Raw genomic sequence first — 19779 nt, forward strand, 5'->3', positions numbered from 1 at the left:
CCACTACGTCTCTGACATGGCAAAAAAGTCAGTGTCTGCCATAGGTCAGGGCATGACATATAGTCCAGCCTTGTGATAGATGAATCTCTGAGTAAAAGGAGTATTCTAACAATGAACTGTACTTCAAAGACAATGAAGACTTTTGATCTGCTCCCCTGCTGGTGTTTACATTACTTTAAATAAATACCTCAAGAAAGGTAAATATGTTCCTAAACCTGCTTGTTGCAAAACACCTCCTATGCTACAGCTCCTCTCACCACTTCCCCATGTAAATACACACTGGCCTTCCACAGGTACCACTTCACACCTGCTGTTGACAACGTATAGCGCTGCGAGAGGGACATCAAGTCACTTGAGGTATCTAAGCCTGAACTGCTCAAAGCTTTTCAGTCCATCCTTCACTGAGCATTAGCCGACTGGGCATGGACACCTTCACTTAAATACAGGTTGGCATGAACGAAGAATGGGTACCAACATTCACAGTTCATGTAGACTTACTGACACTTCTATAGCAGTAGTTTAATCAGCACCAAGGTAAAGAAAGCCAGTGTCATTTCAGAGGGCGACCTTTCACATATGCTTCAGCAATTTCTGACAGTAATACTCAGGAGAGTTGAAAACACACAGGTTTTCTGGATTTCTCTCCAGATCACAGCCCAGAAATGGGTTTTCTAGACCCACTGGGACTAAGGACTGATACTCTGATTAACTAAGGGCTGGCATTGTCCTTGCATCATGTAAGATAACGCAAGGCAACGCAAGCCCTTATGTTAGATTTACTAAGCCATACAAAGCCACCATGTGTGGGTCTGCGTGGTTTAGTAAATCCAGAGTAACACAAAGTAGTGCAAGTCACTGCCTTGCATTCCAGTTCTCCGCAGCAAACACAACATTCCTGCTCTCGCCATTTGACACAGTGCAGCAAGTTGTCTTGCTGCGTTGCACCAAATGTTGGTAAATCTGGACCTTAGTCAATATGGCATTCTAAGACAGAGAACCCAGTAGACTATAACGCCCCTGCAACCCACTAAGCATTACTTGAGTGAGGTGTGTTTTAGGTAACAATCACTCCTGTAGAATTTCACAGGGACAGTTACTGGAATTAAGGCATTCTTTTGTTATGAATAAGCACTCTGCAGAACGCTAGTGAGCTAATAATATATCTACAAGGTTGATTAAAATTAAAATACTATCCTAGAACACACAAAATGCATAAAAACGACTACAAAAATAAACAATATTAGCAATTATACGTGCGAGGAGGCAGAATGATAGAAAATACTGTAACATTTTGACTGTATGGTAAAGCTGCTTTGCAATAGTATCACCAGCCCTTCCTTTCTCTCCACTAACTAAGCACCAATAGAGGCCTATACAGGTTTCATTGGTGGTTCACACCCACATACCTTTTTTGAACAATTAAACAATAGAAACAATAGTCCGCAAAGAAATTCAACAGCTGTTCAATTGATGTTCTTGGCTACAAGTCGGCAGATAAGTCAGGGAAGGCTGGCTGTGCCTTTCTCATAGCCTTCAGCAAGGCAAGGTGATTGTGGCTTTTGTATGACCCTCAGTTTCTAATCCCTTCTACAAAGTTCCTCTCTATCTAGTAACACTCTGTTCTAGTTTATATATTATGTCTGAACATTTTCAAAATAAACAATTAGTAGTAAAGCCATTCTAATCTTTCACTTATTTATAGTCTGTGAAACCCTTCTTATAATTTAAATACAATAAGTGAGAAGTCAAGATATCAATTTCTATAAAGCCTTGTTTGTTATCTAAAACAATTATTAGAAAGGCAATTCAAATCATGCAGAAAAAGATTAATATATTCAAGCAGGCTGAATTATCAGGTTGTAATTTATATTATTAATAAATGTGCATTTATATTTGAGACATAACCCTAAATAAATAAACATATATAGTGTAAACGAGAAAATATATGATGATTATAATACCTCACAGTGGTTTAAATATGTGATGTTCCCAAGACATTTGACTTGACTTTCCATCTAGCAAATCTATTTCTATCCTACAGCTGGTATCTAAAATGTGCTTGGATTAGTTAATTTAAGTGGTCAAATCTTGCAGCAGACAAAAGAAACATTGTGTTCTTGATCCTCATTTTCTTGCCATTTTCTTACCATTAAATCTGTATCACCTAATGATCCGGCCATTATGCACCTGGTCTCTGGGAAGAGTTACATCTAACCCCACTGTTAAACAAAGTGTTAGAGTCAGGGATTTATCCTTGTGCCTGGAAAAGGCGTGTATTAGGCAGATCCTGAAAAAGCCTGTCCTGGACCCTACCAAGGTTAATAATTATCGAACTAGTTCATGCTTGCCAATAGCAGCCAAAATCCTTGAAAAATCGGTCAACAGGGAGTTAACCCACTATCTAGACTCCAATAATCTGCTTGACACAAGTCAGCATGGATTTCAGACATGTCACTCAACTGAGACTGCTCTGATTATGGCAACGGAGGAGATCCACAGACAGGTGGATGGGGGGGGCAGAGCTGTCCTTATCCTCTTAGACAGCAGCATTCAACACCATAAATCATACGTTGTTAGTGCCGTGGCTGAAGGCTGTGGGGATTGAGAACACAGCTCTGGCCCTTCTTTCTTCCTTTCGAGCCTGTAGGGAGCAAAACATACTCTCGGAAAATCTACAATCCAACACATTTCATCTTCCATGCGGAGTGCCGTAGGGATCAGCCTTGTCACCGACTCCATTTAATATCTATGTAACTCCACTGGCCAGACTCATCAGAGAGCATGGCTTTATTTTGCTCTCTTATGCGGGTGATTCGCAGCTTATCATTTCCGTATCTAAACAGCCAGAGACCACCGCCACTAGCTTTCATGCCTGCTTGATGAAACTCATGAGCTGGATGAGTACACATTTTCTTAAGATCAACACTGATAAAACGGAGGTAATGGAGTTCGGCAATGGCCAAGCTCTGTGGAATCAAATCTGGTGGCCGACTGAGGCCAGTCAATGTCCTCGTCCAACAGCTAAGGCCAAGAACATAGGAGTGATCTTTGATGATCAGCTTAACTTTGCAGTTCAGATCAATCGTCTAACCTCCTCCTGCTTCTTCTTACTGAAGACATTACAGAAGATTTTCCCATTTATTTCTCAGGAACCTAGGACGTCGGTGATAGTAGCCTTTATTTTTTATACATTGACAAGCCACAGAGGACAAAACTGCAATCATTACAAAACGCTGCGGCACGATTGCTATTAAACATTCTTGAAGGCCATTCCACCTCGGCTGGCATAAGTATGGAAGGTCCTTGTATGCCAAAAAACTACTTGTAATGAATCCACCTGTGTGGCTATTTGGGAGATTACATGATGTATAAGCCTAAAATTTCGTTTTTACAAATTTCTTACAGCTTTGCGTCAGACATGAGGGTTCTTTCCAAAAGTGAGACAGCCCAATTCTACAGAGCCATGTTCGGACATGTTTCAACCATGCATTAGAATTAGTCAACTAGAGACCCCCAGATCCAACAAGGACCAATTGATTTATTCAAACTCCCATCACTTTCAGTGTCAGTACCAGACAGCCAGATATTTGCAGACTGAATCTATTTCCAACCTCTCAACTCATGCTGTCATCCTGAGTGTAAATGATGGAAGTCATTTTACAATTTAGTGCAATCTTGATACTGCCCCTAAATAATGTATCAGTAACATTATCCTTCAGATACATTGTTTCTTGGTCTCCTTTCTTACCTAACTGTATAATTGGGGTCGACAAGCTTGAGAATTACATCTAGGATGAGGTTGTCAAGAAACCTGTACCAGAACTCACATGTTGCCTAGAAGTAGTGCAGTTCTGAGAATCTCTTCTGTGAATTTGAACGTTTGAGAATATTGTAATCATATCATTTGGGTAGTTGAGTATGCTTAAACAAATCTCACGAATAACAATAGTTGCTGCTGTCGGGTGAAAATACACTTCCCAAATTGCTCCAAGCGGTTGAGTGATCAAAATAAGTTACATTTCCCCACAGCCCCCATGGCGTGTTCTTCCCACTAGGAAATCTTATTATAATAAAGTAGACTAAATATTGCATTTTGAAGCACTCTTTCCCCCAAAACATTGCTTAAACGAAACAAACCGTAGAGGCATTATATAAATATTCTAATACCTTGGGTTTTTTGGAACATTTAGGAAACATATTGAAAACATAGAGGCAAAGGATGCATTTTAAAACAATTCTTTAAGGGTACATGCTAAAACCCCATAGTTTAAAGGCAGTCCAAAATATTTGACATGACCATAATTTGCACAGGGCATCTCTCCCTTTATTTACACCATCAACTGCCTTTTATTTTTCTTACTTTTCCCCTTTTAAGTTCCTATAGCATGGCCATAAAATGAGCTACCAATGGGCTATGTTAGCCATAAACGGCCTTTTCAGTTTTAGTTACTTGAGTCGAAGGTGAGGGCCAATAACATTAGAGAACGGCTTTATAGCTGGCTGAGGCCCTTGCTTGTCCCTCGGTTCTCCCAAAATTGCTTCATTTGATTTGGCAAGGCAGAGGGGAAGACGGGCTGCCGATGCTCTCCTCTTGCCACTTCTACCGTTTGGTCTCTCACAACATGACAGAAGGAGCTGACAGAGAAGGGAGTAGGAAGGAGGGAGATAGAAGCCTTTTCTCAAAACCCTCAAAGACTGTCTCTGCCTCTTTCCCTCCTCTGCACAACTCAACATATTACAAGAGCAGGCTCGAGAGAGAACGACAGGATGAGTAAATGGATTGGGGAACTATAACCGCATGCGTGCGTGCATTTTTGCTCTGTGCGGCTTTTTTCTAAAAGCCGCGTTACATGACGAGCTGAGCTCGTCATGAGCATGCGAGCGGCGCAACTCATGACAAGCTCAGCTCGTCATGAGCACGGAAGTGGTTAATAATGTAGGCCACGCACCTATGCCAGCGTTTACAGTTTTCTGCCAGTCCACTGATTTCAATGGAACCCCAATATGATTTAAAATATACTTAAAAGCAGAAGGAGGGAAAAATGAAAGGTTCGATGAATTTCATGGTCTCTGGCCTTAAATATATGCTATCCTACCATGCATGGGGCTGTGTGTGTGAGTGTGCTTACATTTACATGTCAGTTCTAGAATGTGGAATGCTTTTTCACTACACCTGTTTTTGCATGAAGCTGGGCAGTTGCATGATAGTGGACAAAATGAAATGGCCTTCTGTGATTGGTTGTTTAATTAGAGGTAGTGTTAATAAAGGCATCAACCCTAATTCTCTCTGGGGACTTTAATCCACTAACAAGAATGGGATTGAAAGGACACTCAAAGTAACTCACAGAAATGGGGATTCTGCAGCATAGCAAATGAACACAGCTGTGTCTTGAATCTAGGGGCTTGATTGTGTGTTTGATTGACAGACTAACATCAGCTAGGATGGTGGAGGACTTTAGGTCTGCCATCCCAAAGGCACTCCGTCCATCAAATTTAGAGATGGCTGCCGACCTTGCAGAGATCTTTGTATCTTGAAAGGAACCACCGTCATAGCGATTCCCTTCAAGGTACAAGAAGTTTGATGAATGGTTGCTGTCACTTTTGACAGCGGTTTACCAAACTGTTTTCTTTTTTAGAAACAAACTCCTAAAGCTTAAACTTACTTCTGTTCCTCAACTGTAAGCTTTTCCTGGCAGTGGCAGAAAAAGCACTGTCTGCTCTAAATGGTGGTTGCCTGTTACTCTGTGGGCCCAACAAAATAAGCTTTCTGTCGAAAGAGACAATGGAGACTCTGCTGACAGAAATGTCCACGTCTCTAAATGGGGTGGGCAGAAGGAGAGTGTGGCAGACTGGGCACTCAGCACGTTTGTGACAGAGTACCCTGTCTGCCAACCTCTAAATAAGCCCCTATGTATCCTACAGCGATTCAACATGATTTCAAATCTTTCTCTTCTTTCCACCTAAAAGGTACCATCTTACTGACATCCCAATGACTACAAATTTGCAAAAACTAATGTTTTTCAGCGTAAAAACATCTTACAGTTCAATTATGTATCAATTAAACCTTAGGTAAACTTACAATTTAATGAAATATGTGTTTATTCATAGGAATTATGTGATCTACAATCATATTCTTCTTAAGTTGTCCACTCCACAGGAGTTTTTACACCCTACTTGTCACTTATCACAAAGTTTATATTGTATATCATACCTTTCTTGCCCAGCTGTATCCCACATTTGTAAAGCAAAGCGCTTGTTGTCCACGATCAGAGTCTTTATGCGGTAATCCAATCCTATGGCAAACAAAATTGGAAATATTGATTTAAAAAAACATAAGAAAAAAACGAATTTGAAGCTCTTCATAGCGATCTGGCATTTCCCCTTTTCAGTTACCACCTTTAGCCTGCTGGACATAAATCTGAGTTCTTAAATCGTAAGTGCAATATTCTGTGAGACACTCATCACATAATGTTTTGCTACACTGTAGCTCGTTTCCCTCTTACACGCTATGTGCCTTCATTAAGATTTCTCACTTCTGCTCCTAAGTAATTTTGCTCTTGTGGATCCAGTTACCATTCTCCCCATCTTTAAATCAGTATTGAAAAAACACCTCTTCCAGTACCCATCAACATTACCCAATTACGAAGGAATTCACATTCCCAAACATCCCCCTCGCCATTTTCTAGCTGTCATCTCTCCACATCCGCCCATATTTGTCAATCAGGACAAACAAGAATTACAATTTCTATTTGACAGGTAAATCCACAGTAAGATAACAAAATACATTTGTATTACAATATCTTACAATGGTGCATCATTTCAGTACAACCTCTAGTGGAAACATGGTTACTGACATACAGCCATTCTGATAGTTGCCTCAATAGTCAATAGGCCTCTCTATTCCACTCCTGGTCCATAGCTTGACTTTTCTTAGTAAACATTTACATTACAACAGCAACAATAGAAATGTATTATTGTCTTTCTCCCCCTTTCTAGATGAATTAGAATCATTTAAGTGGGAATATTCAATGGGCAGTGGGAGTTTAAAGGAACAAACAACCTAGTCATATAAAAATGATATACAAATATTATAATGTGTGAAAATAAAAATTGAAAATATAGGTGGAAGTACTTAGATAAAAATGCTACAAATCTCCTTCAAACATCACCCTTTTAGACACATTTTCGTAATTTAGCCCAGAAGAGCAGTCCTGCCTAGCCATTCAATTTTATTTGGCAAGCAGATGTCTGCTTAACATTTGCAAGAACATAGCTGCAGAGGAAACACACATTTATGACTGATTAGAGACTGGATAGGATAGAATTTCATTTTGTAAAATGCATATTTATTTTGATGTATGTCTTAATATATAATGTTATAGTGTACTAGTGCTATCTACTTCTTTGTGTCATGTATATTGTATTTTACAGTGATGGTGGCAGGATGTTTTTAATATTTTAATATGCTTAACATTGGGAAATTATAAACAAATCTCAATTTCATTTAGGTTTTAATAATATGTGTATATTTATTGACTTTACAGTAATATATTATGTTTGTTGAGTTATGAAGATAGTCATTTATTTTATATCACCCTGTCTTTTTATTTGGTTGTATTTGTAGAATTTTATTTATTTCAGAGTGGTATGAAATAAATTATATCTCTAATTATATATATTTAGAATGGTACTGCCATGAAGACATAACCTAAAAATCTAAAAACTTTGGAATCATTTTTATTACAAAATGCCCACTAAACCGCAGATAAATTATGTTGTAAAAATGTATACTTTCCAGCTTTCTATGCTCAGGAATATCCACCCACTCCTTACGTAACGTGTCATTACATTAACAAAAGCTCTAACCGTATACAGATTTGGCAACTGCAGTAGTATGTACCAATTTCCCCAAAGTCCCAAAGCCCTGAAGTTGCAGAAAATGCATAGCCAAGAGTCAAGAGTCAGTCATAACCACAGGAAATTAAAACCTACTTCACCGACACAGAGGAATCTGCATTGGCGACCTGTACAACATAGGATTGCATTCAAGGTACTACAATATCATACGCAAGGCACTATATAGAGCAGGAACTAGTTACCTGCATGTTCTGGCCTCTCTTTACCAACCAACAATAGTCCTCAAATCCAGCCGCGGGCCGTGGAGGGAGTTACGGTGGGGCATGGAGGCGGGGAGGCGGAGGGGCGGGGTGGAGGGTGCCAAAAACAGGCATATGGATCATTGCAGGTAAGTACACAATTTAATTAATAAAACGAAATTCGTAGCGTGCACAGCATTGCTTTTTGCCATGCACTGCGCGCTACGAATTTCGTTTTATTAATTAAATTGTGTACTTACCTGCAATGATCCATATGCCTGTTTTTAGCACCCTCCACCCCGCCCCTCCCCCTCCCCGCCTCCCTGCCCCACCGTAACTCCCTCCACGGCCCGCGGCTGCTCAAATCGGCCAAAGCAACAAAACTCATTCAACACACACTCAAAAGACTGAAACATAGATAAAGATGCTCATTTCTACAATGATCTTGACCCCACCTTAAGAAACCAAGGAAATTACCTCAGATACAGAAAAAGTCTTAAAACCTTTCTGTTCAGACATGCTTTCAATTTACTCTAGATCTGGATCAATCCGAATGAAAGACTGAGTTTAGTCATCCTATGGTTTCACTCACTACTTGTCTCCCGCATATTTTCTTGTTAATACATTCCACCTTCATCATAAGTTTATTTCATTCAAATACTACCCAATATTTCTTATTCCTACTATGTGTAGCAATGTGGACTGGCTAGGGTACATTGAGTGTAAAGAAGTATGAATGAGAAGACCTAAGAACAGATTTGTTATCTGTTTGGGAGCTGTTGGGTCTTTACCACCCTCTTAAATGCCAAATGTTCATTGATGATCCTTGGTGATAGTGAGTTCAAGAGCTTGGCAGGGACACACTCCATTAAGACATATTTTCCTGATAGGCTGGATTGTCAGGTAAGGGGCCAGTCCGGAATAGTTGATCTTTCTTTCTGCATATAGCTGTAGTCTTAGTTGAAAGATAAGAGACCTGCCAGAGGGTGAAGCACAGAGCCTTCAATGAACTGTTTCTGGCGAGAGGCAACCATTGGGGGGCTTGAATGGCTTCAATGATATATTCATGTAAGTAGATACAGGAGTTCTCTCTGATGGCTGCCTTTTGTACCAGATTGAGTCTCAGCAATAGGTGGAGAAGTACCCCTTGGCAGAAGCATGGCAGGACCAAGACAACAGTAGTTTTAAACACTCTGAAAAAGGCATAGATGAGGGAAGGTACAGAATAAGGTTCACATTTTGTAGATAGCTTCTTGGTCACTTGATTAACTTAAGGTCTAAGGCAAGCCCATCAGCGTCCCGGAGGCATACAGCGCTGGAAATGCTGCTGGTTTAATTGCTGAGCGCCCAAAACGTATCACATACGACAGAGACAGTATACTCTATATCTGTAGGTGTATGAGTTGCAGGCCCCACATCCTTAAGTTGTTGAGTGAGGCTGTTGTTTGCAAGGACTGTAGTTGGCAGGTCTCCCTAACCTAGGGAGCTGCGGCGTGATATCTAAGATGGCTAAACATAAAGCCCAGCAGGGAGGGGATGGTATCTACCTAAAGGCATACTTGCTCAATGTACGCTCAGTGAAAAAACATGAGCTCCAACCTTATGAACTGCTAGCTGACTCAAGCCCTGACTTCATGTTCCTTACTGAAACATGGCTGTCTGAGGCCTCGAACCCCACTATCGCCAGTGCTATCCCCCTGGTTAATAGATTATGAGGAAAGATCGACATGAGGGGAGCAATGTTCCCTCTAATTTTTGTCCTCTGTGTGCGGCAGTGTGGGGTCTCTGTGCGCTGCAGCCATGGTTATGTGCGCCAGGAACCAGACCGTGCGTGTGGGTGCAGCGCCAAATATCACTCGAAACTCATGCTTAAACAAATGAAAAGACTGCATTTTCACACATAAATCGCCACGTTAAGGGTCTTATGGCAGGTTTACAATTTAGAAACACACCATTACATGAATTGGTTATACAGGCAAGTACACTTCGGGTTTAGACAAGTACAAGACTCCAATGATAGTACCATTATAAGATATTACTGCTGTAGATGTAATGTTAATTGTTGCATTGTATATCTGGATGCACAGACGAAAAGAAGCAACAAAATACCAGCCAGGCGGCACACTAGGCTAAGCAGAGAGATTTCTAACTTGCGTAATATCTAAAAGAAATGCAGCAAGTCCAAAAGAACGACGTGTGCTTTGCAGGTTGTTCAATTGTACTTTGGTCAGCCAACTTCAACTAGGCACAAGCCAGGCGCCTTTAACACTGGTGGAGCCCTGTGCGACAATGTTTGTTGGCGCCCCCCCAATGGCCACCTCTACCATGGATTCCCTCACTAGCACCCTTTAACAGCGGCCCTCAAGTCTCCAGAACCACTGTCTCTCTGATTCATTTAGTATTATAGCACCACTCATACCAGCGTAGGGTGGCAGAGCACTTTACATAATACACACATTGCACAGAGACAATCATAGGTGTGTAAATCAGTGTATTGGAAGTGTTACATCAGACAAGACTACAAGGTGTAGTGTAGGAGTCATCGATACTAGTAGGCAATATAGTTTAACAATGCTTATTCTGGAAAAGTACGAATTCAGAATTCAAAATGTGACCCCATTGTTAGAGGTTCTCTTAAAAACAAGATTTTTTTTTTACCCAAATGAACCCTTTTGGAAAGATTAGAATAATAAAAGACTGGGCAATAAAACATATTGCTCTAACATACTACTTGCAGTTAACACTCAGCTGTTTGATGACAGTTAATCAGGGGTGTGGAATTTTCCAGATAATCTAGTTGTCCAAGGGACAAAATGCCACTGAGATCTACATGTCCTTTAAAAACCACTTGTCCCACCTACTCCAATCCCACATCAAACATAAGGGCTCCGGCTGACAGAGAAACATAAACCCAATTTCCGTTTTTATCCACATTTAAAAATAAATACAGATAAGAAAATAAATGGTTTTCTGTCTGTATTTATCTGTAAAAATGAGTAAAAACGGAAAACAGGGAGCCTTAATTATGAAGAAAAAGTTAGCTTTGGTGAAATAAAATATTTGCCAAAGATCACACAATTTAAGCATGGAATCCCTTTTTTTAATTAATCAAGCAAGGTTCTCTCTCACTAAGAGTATGTAAATAGTTCTGGACCGTCAAGAATTCTGCAACATCACAAATAGCAGATAACTGTTGTAAATAAACTCTGCACTCAAGAAGGATATTGCACAATGTCACAACTCTGCACAACTAATTGCAACCAGTACTTACTTAACTCACTGCTTAAAAAAAAATCATGATCACTAATAAGGAACATCTGTCGCCAACAAGCCACACCTATTCAGAATACTGGACTATCCCAGAGCATGCAGCCATATCACAAATAACGGACAGACAAACAATATCCACCTGCTTCAAGTAAAACTGTAGATACAAAGACCAAAAGAATCCCGGACTATGATTAAATAATATAACGTCAACGTACATTTGCAGACCTATTAGAGGCAGAACTGTAGTGCATTGCAGTGCTATTTATAGAGGCCTGGCTCCCCTGTTTCACACAAGTCAGAGTGGTCTACTTGTGTGTTCATTGGCAGAGGCTCTGCATATGTGTATAAAGTAGCGCATACCAAATTAACACACCAGATTTGATGTACTGCTGCCAAGTGAAATCAGCATTGTCTCTTTTTTTAATGGTAGTAACCTTCACATCTTCCTGACCACCTCCCGATTTCAGTTGTTTCTAAATATCCTAGCCCGAGTTATTTTAACACTAGACTACACTTGCATATGACCTTGAGACTGAGAGTGCATTTACAGTCAAAGAATTACAATTTTTTTGCAGTTTAATAGCGCGAATAGCGTTCTCGACCTGAGCGTATTAGAGCGCTGTACATGAGCGCCAGTTACATTACGCAACTTGGACACGTTTATTTATTTCTAACTGTAGCACTTATTTGCAGCTGCACGAGAAATCATATTAAATGATATGTTAACTAATGCAGAGCCTGCAAATGGGACATTATTCTGGCAGGCGCCAATACAATAATAAGGCGATCATTGTAGTTTTCAGAATGAAAACCAAGGTTTCTGCTAGAGGTAAATCTGGTGCCTCCCTGTGACCCCGTCACTCGCCTTAGGCATTCTCTGCTCTGCTCGGAGTGCGGCGCGGCTGAAGTTGCAAAGTAAAACAATATGTGGCTCACTGTGACAGTGCTCCTTGTACTCTGTCAGAAAGCGCCCTTCCATACCACATAAGCACACGCCTGCAGTTAACTTTATGCCAATGTCGATCACAGGATTTCTCTACATGTGCTTTCCTTTCCTTGCACCTCCACCTTCGCTTTCTATGTCTGAGGTTTTTAAACAGCTGCTGTATGCGCTCTTCCTTCTCCCTCCAGTGCAGCGCTGCCTCACTTTATTGCGCCGGTACATACAAAGCTAATTGCAGCCAAAACACAACCACCCCTAGAGATACCTCCTTGGTGGTGGAATTGGCGAGCCTTTCGTGACCATCATCAGCAAAAATACGGACTTCTAGCGTGACTTCTAATCCCGGTCACAAAGAGCTTTATGGCTTCAGCATCAGCACAGTGAGGCGGTGAATTTCACTTTCGCTTGGCAGCTATGGCCTCTGTCTCGCCCGAGCTGTCAGCTGAGCAGAGCGCCCATGCATCTGCCCGAGCCAGCCACAACAGAGACCTACCTGTATGGTACCACTAGCGAGGAGGGGCTGGTGACATGGTTGAAAGTGGCGGCAAAATAGAGGCGGGAGACACCGCCTAATCCCATCTTTTCCTTAGCTGAATTTGTGTTATAACAGGTTGTGGCTGCGGGCTGTTTGTGGCCCTTTGTGAAAACATTTGTTAATTGCAGCACCGTCATGCGCTGCAATTAACAAACATTTTCACAATGGCTCACAATCAGCCCCCAACCAGGGAGCGCGGTTGGGGGCTGATTGTGAGCCATTGTGAAAATGTTTGTTAATTGCAGCGCATGACGGTGCTGCAATTAACAAATGTTTTCACAAAGGGCGACAAACAGCCCGCAGCCACAACCTGTTATAACACAAATTCAGCTAAGGAAAAGATGGGATTAGGCGGTGTCTCCCGCCTCTATTTTGCCGCCACTTTCAACCATGTCACCAGCCCCTCCTCGCTAGTGGTACCATACAGGTAGGTCTCTGTTGTGGCTGGCTCGGGCAGATGCATGGGCGCTCTGCTCAGCTGACAGCTCGGGCGAGACAGAGGCCATAGCTGCCAAGCGAAAGTGAAATTCACCGCCTCACTGTGCTGATGCTGAAGCCATAAAGCTCTTTGTGACCGGGATTAGAAGTCACGCTAGAAGTCCGTATTTTTGCTGATGATGGTCACGAAAGGCTCGCCAATTCCACCACCAAGGAGGTATCTCTAGGGGGGGTTGTGTTTTGGCTGCAATTAGCTTTGTATGTACCGGCGCAATAAAGTGAGGCAGCGCTGCACTGGAGGGAGAAGGAAAGTGGCGGCAAAATAGAGGCGGGAGACACCGCCTAATCCCATCTTTTCCTTAGCTGAATTTGTGTTATAACAGGTTGTGGCTGCGGGCTGTTTGTGGCCCTTTGTGAAAACATTTGTTAATTGCAGCACCGTCATGCGCTGCAATTAACAAACATTTTCCCAATGGCTCACAATCAGCCCCCAACCAGGGAGCGCGGTTGGGGGCTGATTGTGAGCCATTGTGAAAATGTTTGTTAATTGCAGCGCATGACGGTGCTGCAATTAACAAATGTTTTCACAAAGGGCGACAAACAGCCCGCAGCCACAACCTGTTATAACACAAATTCAGCTAAGGAAAAGATGGGATTAGGCGGTGTCTCCCGCCTCTATTTTGCCGCCACTTTCAACCATGTCACCAGCCCCTCCTCGCTAGTGGTACCATACAGGTAGGTCTCTGTTGTGGCTGGCTCGGGCAGATGCATGGGCGCTCTGCTCAGCTGACAGCTCGGGCGAGACAGAGGCCATAGCTGCCAAGCGAAAGTGAAATTCACCGCCTCACTGTGCTGATGCTGAAGCCATAAAGCTCTTTGTGACCGGGATTAGAAGTCACGCTAGAAGTCCGTATTTTTGCTGATGATGGTCACGAAAGGCTCGCCAATTCCACCACCAAGGAGGTATCTCTAGGGGTGGTTGTGTTTTGGCTGCAATTAGCTTTGTATGTACCGGCGCAATAAAGTGAGGCAGCGCTGCACTGGAGGGAGAAGGAAAGTGGCGGCAAAATAGAGGCGGGAGACACCGCCTAATCCCATCTTTTCCTTAGCTGAATTTGTGTTATAACAGGTTGTGGCTGCGGGCTGTTTGTGGCCCTTTGTGAAAACATTTGTTAATTGCAGCACCGTCATGCGCTGCAATTAACAAACATTTTCCCAATGGCTCACAATCAGCCCCCAACCAGGGAGCGCGGTTGGGGGCTGATTGTGAGCCATTGTGAAAATGTTTGTTAATTGCAGCGCATGACGGTGCTGCAATTAACAAATGTTTTCACAAAGGGCCACAAACAGCCCGCAGCCACAGCCCATTACTGCGGAGCAATTTATGTTCTTAATATTTCCCCCAAACATGGAATTGCCGTTTTTGCGCCACTCGTGTTTTAAACGCGGCGGTGCGAAAGCACTCACAGGATGTGTGCGCGCTTTCCTCGGGACTCTGCGCGCTCGGGGTCAGCAAGGTGCGCGCGAGCGTTACAGGGATCACTGGAGGGGAGGTGATGTGGCCTTAATCTAATAAAGTACTTTCAGCTGTGTTCGCCTAGTGCTTACAGAGATTGAGGGGGCTGAGAGCTTGGGCTTCCTTTTAACGATCTCGGCCTATCAGTCCATAGCGGGGGTAGTTATCCACCGTCCGCCAGGACCAGCTGGGAAGTTCTTGGAGTCTATCAGTCACATTATTCCCCCCTTAGCTGCTAAATACAGTCATTGCCTAGTCCTGGGGGATTTCAATGTACACATGGAAAACCCTCTGGAGCCAGAGCCCCTTAAGTTGCGCGAATCCCTGGACATATTTAATCTGACCCCCATTGTTTGTTCTTCCACCCACGAAAAGGGTCATACACTGGACCAGATTTTTTCTTCCAAACTGATCGAAGTGGAGGCCCCTCTCCCCTTAGTCTGGTCGGACCACTGTTTGATTAATTTTAGCGTTCCCAGGGAATTAGTCAGATCTCGTCTACAGGAGAAGATCCGCACCAGCAGTCTTAGGCCTTTTCATTTGATTACTCCTGATGCAATGCAGAGTGCTTCGAACTCACACCCTATTGCACTTAGTGGGACTCTTGAAAGGGATGTGCACTCTTTGGAGCAGTGGCTTCAACTTAGAACCTTAGAACTTGCCCCCTCTACCTTAAGGGTGGCTAAGATGAATCGAGCTTCGGCCCCCTGGTACACTGAGGATCTTAGGAAAAGTAAAAGTGCCTGGAAAAGCTTTGAAAGGAAATGGCGGGCAAATTAAATGGCTCTCAACAAATCTATTTTTAAAACTGCCTTGAGAAATCATTATCAGAAAGTTTGCAAGGGTAAGAAACGTTTCTTCCCTGCTAAAATTGATCAAGCCGGCAATAAAAGTAGAGAACTCTATAATATTGTCAACATTTTTTCATCGCCTACAGCTATTAAATGTCCGTTTGTACCGACAAGTGAGTGGTCTAATATGATGGCGTCTTTTTTCCACGATAATATTAGGAAAATACAGGACTCTTTTGAAACTCAGTCGCTAGCTTCAGCAGCAGATCTAGATTCGCTACCTGCTGCTGCTGCTGCTCGCTCTGAGGTCTCCTTTATGCAGGTTCTCATAACGTCCTTGAAGTCAGGCTCTCCTGTAGATCCCTGCCCTGCAAATGTATTTTCTGTTATCGCAGAAGTGATTAACCCTACTGTGAATTTGATTTTAAACAACGCCTTGCGGGAGGGACATATGCCACTCTGCTGGAAACATGTGAGAATACTTCCGCTGGTAAAAAAAACCTAAGGCTGACCCAGAGGCAGCCAGTAATTATAGGCCCATATCTCTGCTCCCATTTTTCTCCAAGGTTTTAGAGAAATACGTTAACTCACTGACTATATTGAGACTAATCATTTTCTTCACCCGAGTCCGTCGGGTTTTAGGGCGAATTTCAGCACCGGAACGGCTCTCCTAGAAGTGGCGGAAACCATAGAAGCCATGCTGGATAGGGGAGGAAACGCGTTTTTGGTGCTGTTGGACCTCTCCGCGGCCTTTCACACCGTGCCACACAATTGACTTGTGCAAAGATTGGTGGAGAGCGGCGTTGGAGGCACTGTATTTTGATGGGTTAGGTCACTTCTTAATAATCGTCTTCATACTATATGGTCCCCCCCATTTTCTGCTGTCATCCCTCCTATGAACGTCGGGATCCCTCAGGGCTCTATTTTGAGCCCAACATTGTTTAATTTATATATGGCCCCTATGGCCGAACAATATGGGGCACAAATTGTATTGTATGCGGGTGATGCACAATTGTTGTTTACTTGTGAAAAGGGACTTGAGTTTGATGGTCATGTGATAAATTCTTGCCTCTCTGAGGTTTTCTCGTGGCTGAAAGAAACTCAATTGAAATGTAACTCAGAAAAATCTGAAATCATTTTTTTCGGTCCTCGCCCCTGTGTGGGAAATGGCATAGCTAGTGGCCGCAGAATATGTCTCCCCCCACCACACCTGTGAGGATGGTTAGGAATCTTGGAGTCAGACTGGATACTACTCCTTCTATAAAGACTCAGAAGCTATCTGTGCCAGGGACCTGCTTTGGGTTTAAGGAATGTTGAGGAATTTTCTCCCGCTGCTCTCAGTCTCTCATAGGAAGATGGTCGTCCAGGCCCTGGTGATCTCGAGGCTAGACTATGGTAACTCTCTATACCTGGGACTTCCTGGCTATCTACTTGCCCGACTGCAGGTGATCCAGAATATGGCTGCTAGGGCAATTTTTCTGGTAGGTCCCAGGAAGGACTCATACGTCTCCTCTCTTGTCTTCTTTGCATTGGCTCCCGGCCCAGAAGAGAATCCATTTTAAAGCTATGATTTTGGTTTTTAAAGCTTTTCATCAGATTTAAAATCCTATCTTGGATAAAGATTTCCCCACTACATTCCCCAACGTACTTTGAGATCCTCGGCTCACCTTTTGATTCCTGTTCCTAAATTTTCACTCTCCCGGGTAGGAGGAAGATCCGTGCTGGCCTCCCGCCTGTGGAATGGCCTTCCGCTGTCTCTTAGACAGATTTAGGACCTTCTCACTCTAGGAAAAAACTGAAAACATGGCTCTTTCATCTATAATTTTGTTTTCGCTGACTCTGCCTTGGGAGTCTTTCTGTTACTGTTATGAGGTCTTTTTTGCTAAGCGCGAGGATACTCCTGGGAGTAGCTGCGCGCTTTATAAATTCCAAATTAACATAACATAACATTAACATAGGTTGACATCCACCATCTCAGAATTCTGACTTTCATTGATGTGTTATGTAGGGTCCAAGTCCCAGATACCTCGTGGGATCTGCTTTGTTTTTATTGTTTAAAGGCACTGGCCTAAAGAACACGAGTCAAGATACAAAGGGCCTTTAAGCTTTCAAATATATGTGCGTGGTCCATATAGGTATAGTATGTAACACTGAATAGCATGGTAAAGGATTCAAGGGTCTCTGGTAATGGTTTGAGGGATGCATTGAAGAGAGGACTAGATTTTTGCTAAACCTTGTGAAGCCCTCGTTTAACAACAGTTTTTAAGTTCCTTCCCCAAAATAGTGTTTGAGGTTGTATCAGCTAATGGCCAATCAACGGATAAATGCATACCAAGGATATACAGATCATAGAACAAATATTTATAAACCATTGTTCAAAAAGAATGAGGAGGAGTATGGCTAATATCAATAAATCAATATTATATGTGGGGGTTTATGAAGATCCCTCACCAGCTATTCTGGTTAAAGTCGAAAAATCAGTTTGTAGTTTACTATATTATTTATAGAGCCCATATTCAGAACACATAGAAAGAAAAGTATTGTCTACTGCACTTGTACCAGGACCCAGTGGCCCCACAGTTCAACACAATCATTTAGAAATTTGTGCTATGAGTACAGTCTCCCTAACGGAAATTAAGACAAACTAATCAATTCACTTAATCTCTGCTTGTTAAGATACATTACTACATCAACACAAAAGAGCAAAGCCCATGTCATCCTGCCACTGCCCTACAAAGCAAGTATTACCAATCTAAACACCTGTAACCAGATTTTATGTTTCTACATTTTAAAAAGGTCATGATAAACCTTAATATCTAGCCCTCAATAATATGTTTCATGATAATATTAAACTTCGTTGGAATTTTGCTAAAAGTCCTACACTCCCTCTGCTCTCATTGGATCAATTAGTTGCCAAAGTTTTTATGGCCTTTCAATGGCTGATTACGAGAACAGATGTCAGAAAGGAGCATCCTCGACTGTATTGGTTGGTTTTGGCATACATGTGTGTTTGTTTGTTCATGGAGTACAGCAACGCCTACGCAAACCATCATGGCTGTAGGTTTGGTCTGTTTGAAGGAGGAATTGATGAGCCCTTTAGATTTTGAGAGCGCTGTCCAAATTGTTACATTGCAGGAAGGCATTAGTAAAACAAAAGTCAGACATAACGGGTTCAGGTAATTTTGTTCAATGCCTGCCTGCAGAGCAAGGACCTATACTTTAGTCAGTCAGTAGAGATTTTCAAAGATATCCAGTTTCATGTAAATCTCGGTATGCTCTCACCAGTTTTACATATTGACACTAGTTGTCAACTGCCTCTGCAGCTCTAGTGTCTAAGAATACCATTCTATAATTAGCGATATATTCATATTTTTGCACTGCACCTTGAATTGTCATGTGAGGTGGGGAGCCACCTGATTCCCCTCCTGGAACTTTGACTAAGCAAAATATATATATGTCCAATTGTCTAAAAAAGAAAATGCATGTGCATAGTTGCAAACAAGCCCATGCCATGTATGATATCTTCATCTCATGGTTACATATTAATGAATAGAATTTTGAGGCATGAGACTTGTAGTTTTTCTTTTACCAGCATAAGTACAGGGTTACAAATTTAAGCATGTAAAAAGCTGCTTGCCAAATAAACCCAGGACTAGCTGAATACAAATATGGCACTAGACACACCTACCTGTGCCCCCTATTGCATATATTACATACTGCCCCGTACCCCTGGAGGTGCATCACCTGTGCCCATATAATACAGTGTACTCAGTGCACACATCATGCAAAACACACTATGCTCCAAGAGAGTCATGACCTAAAGAAGCTGTGGCTCTCAAACGCTGACAGATTTCCTAGATGTTGAAACAAATTAGAACCAGCAGATGGAAATTGTCCATTGCTTTTGCAAATATTACATTTGCACATTCCTGGAAAAAAGGTTGGCATTATGTAATTTCCAGGACCCATACAGCCTGATTTAGAACTTGGCAAATATGTACACAGTCAGAAATTTGACCGCTATATTACAAGCAAATGATATCCTACTGCCCTTGTGAAAAGTCGGACGGGATATCACTCATGTTTGTGATGAAGTACCAATCTGCCAAACTCTAAGTCAGGCCCTACGTCCTGTGATCAATAGGATGCTTCGCATTCCACTGCCCAGGCTTTTATACTCATAGGAGGCC

General features: G+C 42.3%; 1 protein-coding gene across 2 annotated transcripts in view; it reads right to left on the reverse strand.

Annotated features, from left to right (window-relative positions):
- Positions 1 to 19779, reverse strand: part of RAB44 (RAB44, member RAS oncogene family) — a 387835-nt gene that overhangs the window by 46312 nt on the left and 321744 nt on the right. For both annotated transcript variants that reach the window (XM_078644134.1, XM_078644135.1), the window contains exon 12: positions 6212 to 6293. In XM_078644134.1, coding sequence (XP_078500260.1) covers positions 6212 to 6293 — 82 coding nt within the window. The remainder of the gene's footprint in view (positions 1 to 6211; positions 6294 to 19779) is intronic.

Source organism: Lissotriton helveticus, chromosome 5_1, assembly GCF_964261635.1.
Source record: "Lissotriton helveticus chromosome 5_1, aLisHel1.1, whole genome shotgun sequence".
In the NCBI taxonomy this organism is placed as follows: domain Eukaryota; kingdom Metazoa; phylum Chordata; class Amphibia; order Caudata; family Salamandridae; genus Lissotriton; species Lissotriton helveticus.